This window comes from Salmo trutta, chromosome 18 (genome assembly GCF_901001165.1).
Source record: "Salmo trutta chromosome 18, fSalTru1.1, whole genome shotgun sequence".
Taxonomy (NCBI): Eukaryota; Metazoa; Chordata; class Actinopteri; order Salmoniformes; family Salmonidae; genus Salmo; species Salmo trutta.
The window spans coordinates 27,718,787-27,727,901 of record NC_042974.1 but is presented as its reverse complement, the minus strand read 5'-3'; the positions used below and the strand labels follow the sequence as shown (position 1 = coordinate 27,727,901).

Genomic DNA, 9,115 nt, shown 5'->3' with positions numbered 1-9,115 from the left:
GAGAAGCAGGGCCCACATATCGAGCCTCAGGAGGCATAGACAGCATTTGCATAGCAATTAAAACTCTATTGCTGGGTGATTTCCATTTGACTACATTACATTTCTTTTTTAAAGGTTGATTTATTATACAGTACTCTGTACTTTAATGAGCCTTCCTCCTCCCACCTCTTTCTTCTTCTGTTTTGTTTTCTGAAGTCCATTTGGTTTGTGGTTTCTCCTGCCTGGTCTCTCCTCAGACTCCAATGACCAATGACAGTGGTTATTAGCAGAGCGCTACTGTTGTCTCCCTCTTAACCAGGTGACATTGTCTGCATCACTGATCAGAAATCCTCATTATTGTGTCTGAAGTTTCCGTCTAACCTGTGGTCGATTGCATTCATATTGCTGATTCATTTAATAATCAAATACAGTACATTATAATATAATCCAAACATCCAAGTGAAATTATTGCATCTTTACACACAAGTTACTGCATTTCCACCAAAGATTTTTCATTCAGGCATTGTTCAGACTCTCACTAAAGGGTCAAGCTAGAATTGCAGAATACAGTACGTAGCTACAACGATGGTGTGGTATGCTGAGTGTCTCAAGCTTGGTCTCCACTGTGCAGACATGCCTGACTAGACACCTCCCTAAAGGCAGGGCTTGGTCTCCGCTGTGCAGACATGCCTGACTAGGAAGGGGTCTAAAGGCAGGGCTTGATCAAAAGCATTTGGGTCTGCTGCTCTGATCCTCAGTGAGGCCAGGCCGTGATTGCCTTCTTCCTTTCTCTTGGTGTACAGTATGACGGAACCGCCCAGAAGAGCTTGGCGTCTGTGTGATCTCACAGGAACTCTCTACGGCATAAGCCGGGAACACAACAGTGGAGGAGAGAAAGTAACGCTCTGTGTATGTGAGGTGACCCAACTCTGATTGTTCATTACCGGCTAACATCTGATTAGCCACAGTGCCCGTATTGTTCATGAGATAATATGACACTAGCCATGATGACCCAGTTGGAACACAAGTGTCCGATTCTGTATCAGAGTACACAACAACCTCCTGTTGACCTGCCTTGCTCCCCAACCACTTCTCACAACTACTGGCCCATCGAGAGAGTTGTTGGCCTCGGAGAAGACTGGATGAACAAATCATTCAAAGATGAGAGCAAGTGGGTTGAGTCATCAGTGTTCCGTGCCACAGCAGTGGGCTCTTGTACATTGATGCACCACTTGCACATTCATTAACATTTGCAGCTGTCATGGAAACCCAAGAGCGAACCCTTTAGAATTAATTGAAAAGGGTAAGGCCAGGACCTTTTTCATTGCTACTTATGCTGTATTATGAATAGTTTAATCTCAGCGATCTTTAATTGACCCATATGATGATTATATTGAATTTTGGGTGAAACATCTGAGTGGAGGGTTGAGATGCACACCTGGCTCAGTATCATATAAATAATTGCACAAATAAATACATTATCTATGTGTTGTCCTATGCAGGTAGTTATGCACAATATATGTGGGTGTGCCTGCGCCTGTATACATTCGTGCCCATTATTCATACCTTATTCATGTGGCAGATATTCTGTGATGTGACTCTAAAATGGATCTTAGGGACAAGATGTCTATTTCATCATAATTAACCCTTTATCTCAAGGGAGAGGATGCACACACTACAGATCTAGGTTGACGTTTCTTCTTAATTAAACGGCAGCCCAAACCACAGAGTTACATCAATAGAAAAGATCTCAGACCTACCGTAATGTAATGTACATTATTAAGGGCAGTGTATAAGGATAAACACTATACATTTCCAGTTACCCACAGCATTGGTTCTCGTTTGCATACATTTTCCATTACAAAATATAATAATGTATAATTAATTAAAAAAATAATCCCCTTGCTCGTCCTTTCCTTATTGAACATAAACAGGTTTAAATGTGACCGACCCGCTCGATCTTATGTAGCAAAATTTGAAATTATATATTTTTTTACATTGGATAAAAGTAAAGACTCAGAGCTAGAAAATGGTATATCATACACTACAGTTGAGGAACAATGGGAAAGTAATTCTGGTTTGAAAGTTGATAAATGTGTATCCTCACTTTTGAGAAAATGGCCCTTGGATGTTTTGGTACACCTACTGGAGAGCGCTTCTTTGTCTACACCCCTTCAGCATCGTTCACACCCTCTTAAGCCTTAGCCCCACCCATCTTTTTAAGGATTCACATGTGAGGCCATGTACTGTACTAACCAACCAAAGATTTCAAGACTAAAGGTTGGTTTATACTACATCTATGGACAGTTGTTGCAGTGACATCATGAACATTCTATTGTCATCCGACATCAAACTTGTCACTATGAAAAAGTATAAACACAAAAACTACAGGCTGCAGCAGCCAGCAGCAGCCTGGTGTTTCAAAATATCATAACTAGTGTATTTTAACACCAATAAAGCCACCTGTTAAAAAATGTCATTAGTATATGTCAATCTAGCAAACCAGGCTACTAAAAGCAACTTTCTAAACAATGTTTTGGTTCGTTTCTAGCTTGTTAACTAACTAGCTAATGTTAAGTTAGCTGGCTAGCCAGTTCAAATAATGATCACATAGCTGACAACGTCTTCACTTTAGCTCATTTGTTTTCATTATTACAGGAAAATTAACTCACAACAAAATCAGTATTTACAAGTTAATGTCGAGCCAATTACAGAAAATTGCTTACAGTTGTGAGTGTGACGAAATAAAAGCAGGGCATTCTACCGGATAATTTTTTCACTTGGTCTCATTGGCCTAACGTTATATCCTAATTTGACTTTGGTGCAGGTCATGTTCTTCACATTACGGTCTCTAGTAAACACATACTATGATTTCATTTGATAAACTTTATTTGTCACATGCACAGGATACAGACGGTGTAGTGAAATGGTTACTTGCATAGTGGAGTCTTTTGTTTAGACATGTAGCTAGCTAGCTAAACAATGAACCATAATCCCAACTCATAACATTACTACCCTGCATGAATCTGCAGGTAGATAACCAACCAGGTTCAATGCTAGCTACCTAGCTAACATTAGGCTACAACTAGCAATGTAAATGGCTCTGAGAAACAAATAATATTACTACACAGATCATACACGTAATATAACGTTAGCTAGCAAGCCAGCGAGCTAACATTAGCTAGCTAGCTAACAGTATGTTTTAACTTTAAATGAAAATGACTTTGACAAAATTAGGAACGTATAATATCTGAAAATGTAGCTAGCTAGACTATCTTACCCGTATACATGGATGGACGCTTCTCCCTCTCTGTCACGGATGCCATGGTTGCCCTTAGTTTGAAGATGTAATCCGGAGACAAGTGGTTTTTTTTTACAACAGCCTTCTGTGTTCTCTTTTTGACTCCCTCTGCATATTTGCAATTAAACGCCATAATTTTCTCCATCTCCTTAGCTATCATACTCTTAATTCCACCAAGCATTCCACTGATTTCAAAACCTGGTCTTCCAGAAAGTAGAGAGCAACACTTTTGTAGTTCTACTATGTGATATCTTTCAAAAAAGCAGCGTTAGAAAGGAAATTACATACACATACTGACCAGCTCATGTTATAGACAGAAGCGTGCTACAAACTCATCTCTCTGCATGTTCAGCCTTTATCTCAGCCAATCATGGCTAGCGGAAAGGTTCCTGTCTTTTTCGGTGGCTAAACCAACTATTTGTATTTACAGATGGCATACAAATTTGTTATTAAGGCACGTGAAAGTTCACATGTTCCAGAAGGCATTTCTGCCCAAAAATGAATTTAGATTTTTTTTTAAAGTTTATGTTCAAATGGCTCTCCTGTGAAGTAGTGACGCGCGACATACACCTAGTTTCCTAAAACGAATCACAAATGTCAAACTGCTGCAAAAGCTAATGTAAACCTGTCTGTCCCTCTGTGTCTCCTCCTCAACAGAGCCCAGCCAGGCCAAGTGTTTCTATGGAAGAAAACTCAATCACTGTTCATTTACAATTAATGGGCTTTGGGAGGAAAACAGCTGCTGTGATTCATCGACTAGATTGCTCCTCGCCACAAGAACCACACCATGTGATGAATGGTAGCACCTTCTCATTTCATTCACTTTTTGTTGCTGGTTGAGACCAGCAATGATATGTATTGTAGCTAGTGCTACAGTACATCTTTTGTCTAACCTATCAAATCCCTGGTTGCCGAACACACTATTTGACTCAATGACTGACATTGAGAGTTAAGTGTCAAATGGGGGTGTTGTGCTAATCGACATTTGAATTAAAACAGATCTCCTTTTAGATCTTACCCTGCCAACTCTGCCTCAAAGTGCAGTCTTACAGTACACAACCATAATCAATGCCCTTCACATGTTTTAGAGGATACGACAACGCAGATATGAATAGACTGCACTATCATCCCTGCTTTTCAAATCAGATGTCCTGCTAGTTAACCAAAAAAATTGTTGAAGCCACTGTGCATTAAACTAATTACCCATCTTCCCCCACTCCCTCAGTCCCCCGCTCTCCAACCCTCCACCATTTCACCCCTTATTAGATAGGGCTGTGGGCTCACTGGCCTGCTCTTAGCACACAGATGTTAGCAGCAGGCTTTATCCCTATTGGCAGCTCTTTGCCTGGGAGTTGCTTGTTAGAGGTTTCTGGTGATAAGGGGCCCTCTGTTTAACAATGAGAGGTCTAATTCATTGTTCCAGTGCTGTCAATACATGTTAAAGATCAGTGTATGGTTGAGTCCAATACTTTGATGGCCAAATGCAAGTGTCTCATCTGCTTCTTTATCGTATTGTAACACATGTTGAAGGTCTAGACAATACCAATATTGGAATAGGCTATTGATTTCCATGGTTATTGTTGCAATCCAATTTCCCCCGTGCCTTCTGAAAAAGGGCATCTTAACCATTCCAGTCTATAGCCATAAACGTTAGGTGTCTTCTTTACCATCAATCCTCCTTGCATTTACATAATGGCTGTTGTTATTGCCTCTGCTGGGTTTCCAGCCCCTGTGACTCAACCAGAGTCTGATAGCCTATTGGTATTATTTTTATGGTTACGTATTTTACTTCTCTATTGTCTTTCTCTCTGCGTTGTTGGGACGGGCCATGTAAGTAAGCATTTCACTGTTAGTCTACAATCTGTTGTTTAGGAAGCATGTGTCGAATACAATTTGTTTTGAGTACAATAGGCCTTTATCACTGAGTCTCTCTCATGTCACATATAGAAATTATACAACTATAGCCCCCCCCTCCCCTCCCCCTCCCCCGACATTGAAGTCTTGGCAAGCACAGCGAGACGCGTTAATTACCGCCAGCGGAACATCCGCTCTGAGCTGAATTACGGTTTCATGAATTAGAGAGAAACCCGGCCTCCCTCTGATCGTGTCCACAGGGTCCCACTCACCAATCCTCCAATCACCCAATCCCACACTCTCAGATCATATAGGAGGGAAAGAAGAAGAGGGGTTGGAGCAATTAAGGCGCCCGCAATGTCATGTAAAATGTATAAATCATCTGGGCGCCTGGCAAGCTAATATTTCTGACAGGCAGTGAGACGTTTCTGCTGCCATGAAATATGCACAGTGCGTGCAGGTGATTAGTCATTCCTGGGGCAAGGCTGGGTGTAATAGAGTTGCAATAGTGTGTGCGCAGTGGAGGAGAGGATAGGGAGTTAGGGGAGTGAGTGGGGGAAACCTGATGCTTGAGCAGGGTCCATAAATGTAGGTCTATATTGACCTCAATTAACACTCAATAATCTTCTGGTGTTTTCAAGTAATATTTGTTTGTTAGAAGCCTTTACATTGCACATAGTATTTAAAAAAAACTTATTTTATACTGTACAGTATACGCAACAAAATAGCCTAACCTGCAAGACCATATTACTTAATGTGGTAATACTGTGTGCATGAAGAAAAAAAAACTATAATTTTAAGAAAGTTGCAGCTGAACTAACCCAAGTCAGACTGTGAAATCAGCCATTTTTTAAATGGAAATACTACATTTAATTTGCAAGCACTTTTATGTCAAACACTGAGTCCAATGAGTTTCCCAAAAAATTGACAGTTTTTACATAATAATAATAATTACATTTGTCCTATTTCACACATGTACAAGTGTGTATTATTCATATATGTGTGAATTGGAAAGTCGTTTTTTGCATAACTCACTCCCCCTGAGACACCCTCGGAGAGTGGGGTCACAGCCAGAGATCAGCCATTATTGATGGCAATCCTGGAGCAATTAGGGTGAAGTGCCTTGCTCAAGGGCACACAGACAGATTTTCCACCTAGTCGTCTCGGGGATTCGAACCAGCGACCTTTTGGTTACCGCAACCAACGCTCTTAACCGCTAGGCTACGTGCCGCCCATACATAGTAGCAGTATACAACAGGAAAATAAATAGTATTGCAAAAAAAAATATTGCAGTTAGGCATGTAGAGGTATTTACAGCATGGCTTCTGCCTCCAAAGACTCGTCTGCTTTCTCTTCCTTAGTGATTTGTGCCCATCAACATGGAGGTATCTCTGTGTAAGCAGGTTCTGTCGGAGAGCTGCAAGCCTGTGCACTTGATCTCCCTGACGAAACACAAAAGCATGTTGTCGTAGGGTTACAACAAAGCTCCACATTTCAGGTGTGTGTTAAAAAATATTGTGCCATGAGGACACATCAGTTCTCCCTTGAGATAACAGGACCACCAAGATACTGTATTAGAGTGCAGTTGCACTTTAATGTATATAGACCATCACCTTACTTTATAAGTGAGCTGCAGTGTCTACTATGCGACTTCCACAGATCAATTCAATGTGATGTAGAATACATGTATACAGGTTGAATGTATGGATGAGTGACAGCTTTAAAAGCACTTTTATCCACCCTCTTTATACTCGACAGGAGCTGCCAAATGTGACTGATAGTGTGGTAAATGTAGCTGGACATAAAGCAGCCCACTCCACAACTCACTTTTAACCGAGCAGAGAGCATGCCCTGTAAACGAACAGTATGCCCTTGGTACAGGTAATATTTAGTGCATGTTGGTCTGACCTCTCAAAGGATGTGTCTTGCCCTGGTAAAACTCACACCAATTTTAGACATCTGAAGAACAAAATATTCAGTTGCGTATGGAACGACTTAAGAGAGTTCCCAGTTTTTCTTTGTCAAAATGAGAGAATGACTTGACCGTTACAAGACTATTTTCCATATCATAACCCTCTTATGTTACAACCCATGAATTGAGTCAACCATATGGCCAGGTTCTATCCATCATGATAGTCCCACAGTCTGCAGGCCTAAATTCCATTGTTAAATTGCCCCCAAGTGAACCACTCCCCCAGCGCAGTCAGTCCTGTAGTGTAGGGGCTGGGGCCAGGGCAAGGCTACAAGTGGTGGTTCTTGGAGAGGTATGCGATGAGCGCTACAGCCAGGCCCACATATATGCCTGTCCCGATGGTGATTGACAGCACAGCCAGGAAGAGGGCACGTCTGGAGCTGGAGCTGGCCAAGTGGAAGTCCCCCTTAGACACTGCCTTGTTTGTCTGAGAGAGAGAGAGAGAGACAAGGTGGGAAAGATAGACAGACACAATTACTCAATTAATAGGAGGAAATGAATCTGGAGGATGCCGCGAGAACGCTACCTGCCAAAATGCATAGCGGCAACTGTAAAGTTTGGTAAAGGAGGAATAATTGTCTGGGGCTGTCTTTCATGGTTCGGGCTAGGGAAGGGAAATCCTTTATTTATAAAAAAAATGTAGGGGTGGAACAGCATTAATATTGCATATACAGTACTTCTATCAATGTAATTGTCTGTATAATTTCCAATCCCCCTTATATACTTTTTTATAAATGTTATTTTAAATATATACAGTGCATTGGGAAAGTATTCAGACACCTTGACTTTTTTCACATTTTGTTACGTTACAGCCTTATTCTAAAATGGAAATAAAAGAAAAAAAACTGAAATATCACATTTACCTAAGTATTCAGACACTTTACTTAGTACTTTGTTGAAGCACCTTTAGCAGCAATTACAGCCTTGAGTCGTCTTGGGTATGATGCTATAAGCTTGGCACACCAGTATTTGTGAGTTTCTCCCATTCTTCTCTGCAGATCCTCTCAAGCTCTGTCAGGTTGGATGGGGAGCGTCGCTGCACAGCTATTTTCAGGTCTCTCCGGAGATGTTCGATCAGGTTCAAGTCCGGGCTCTGGCTGGGCCACTCAAGGACATTCAGAGACTTGTCCCGAAGCCACTCCAGTGTCGTCTTGGCTGTGTGCTTAGGATCGTTGTCCTGTTGGAAGGTGAACCTTCGCCCCCAGTCTGAGGTTCCGAGTGCTCTGGAGCAGGTTTTCATCAAGGATCTCTCTGTACTATGCTCTGTTCATCTTTCTCTCGATCCTAACTTGTCTCCCACTCCCTGCCGCTGAAAAACATGGTCTGAGTGTCCTTTAGGTGCCTTTTGGTAAACTCCAAGCAGGCTGTCATCAACCTTTTATTGAGGAGTGGCTTGCATCTGGCCAATCTACCATAAAGGCCTAATTGGTGGAATGCTGCAGAGATGGTTGTCCTTCTGGAAGGTTCTCCCATCTCCACAGAGGAACTCTGGAATTCTGTCAGAGTGACCATCGGGTTCTTGGTTACCTCCTTGACCAAGGTCCTGCTCCCCCGATTGCTCAGTTTGGCCAGACGGCCAGCTGTAGGAAGTCTTGGTGATTCTAAACTTCTTCCATTTAAGAATGATGGAGGTCACTGTGTTCTTGGGGACCTTCAATGCTACAGAAATGTTTTGGTACCCTTCAACAGATCTGTCCCCCTACACAATCCTGTCTCAGATCTCTACGGACAATTCCTTCCGACCTCATGGCTTGGTTTTTAGACATTTTTGCAAATTTATTAAAACAAAAAACAGAAATACCTTATTTACATAAGTAATCAGACCCTTTGCTATGAGACTCGAAATTGAGCTCAGGTGCATCCTGTTTCCATTGATCATCCTTGAGATGTTTCTACAACTTGATTGGAGTCCACCTGTAGTAAATTCAGTTGATTGGACATGATTTGGAAAGGCACACACCTGTCTATATAAGGTCCCATAGTTGACAGTTCATGTCAGAGCAAAAACC

The 9,115-nt window shown here is 41.7% G+C and overlaps 1 protein-coding gene across 2 annotated transcripts in view; it reads right to left on the bottom strand.

Moving 5' to 3' along the window:
- Positions 1-5,767: 5,767 nt before the first annotated feature.
- LOC115153109 (synapse differentiation-inducing gene protein 1) overlaps positions 5,768-9,115 on the bottom strand; it is a 31,246-nt gene continuing 27,898 nt past the window's right edge. For both annotated transcript variants that reach the window (XM_029698174.1, XM_029698175.1), the window contains exon 4: positions 5,768-7,533. In XM_029698174.1, the coding sequence (XP_029554034.1) occupies positions 7,375-7,533 (159 nt within the window). In that variant the 3' untranslated portion in view covers positions 5,768-7,374. The remainder of the gene's footprint in view (positions 7,534-9,115) is intronic.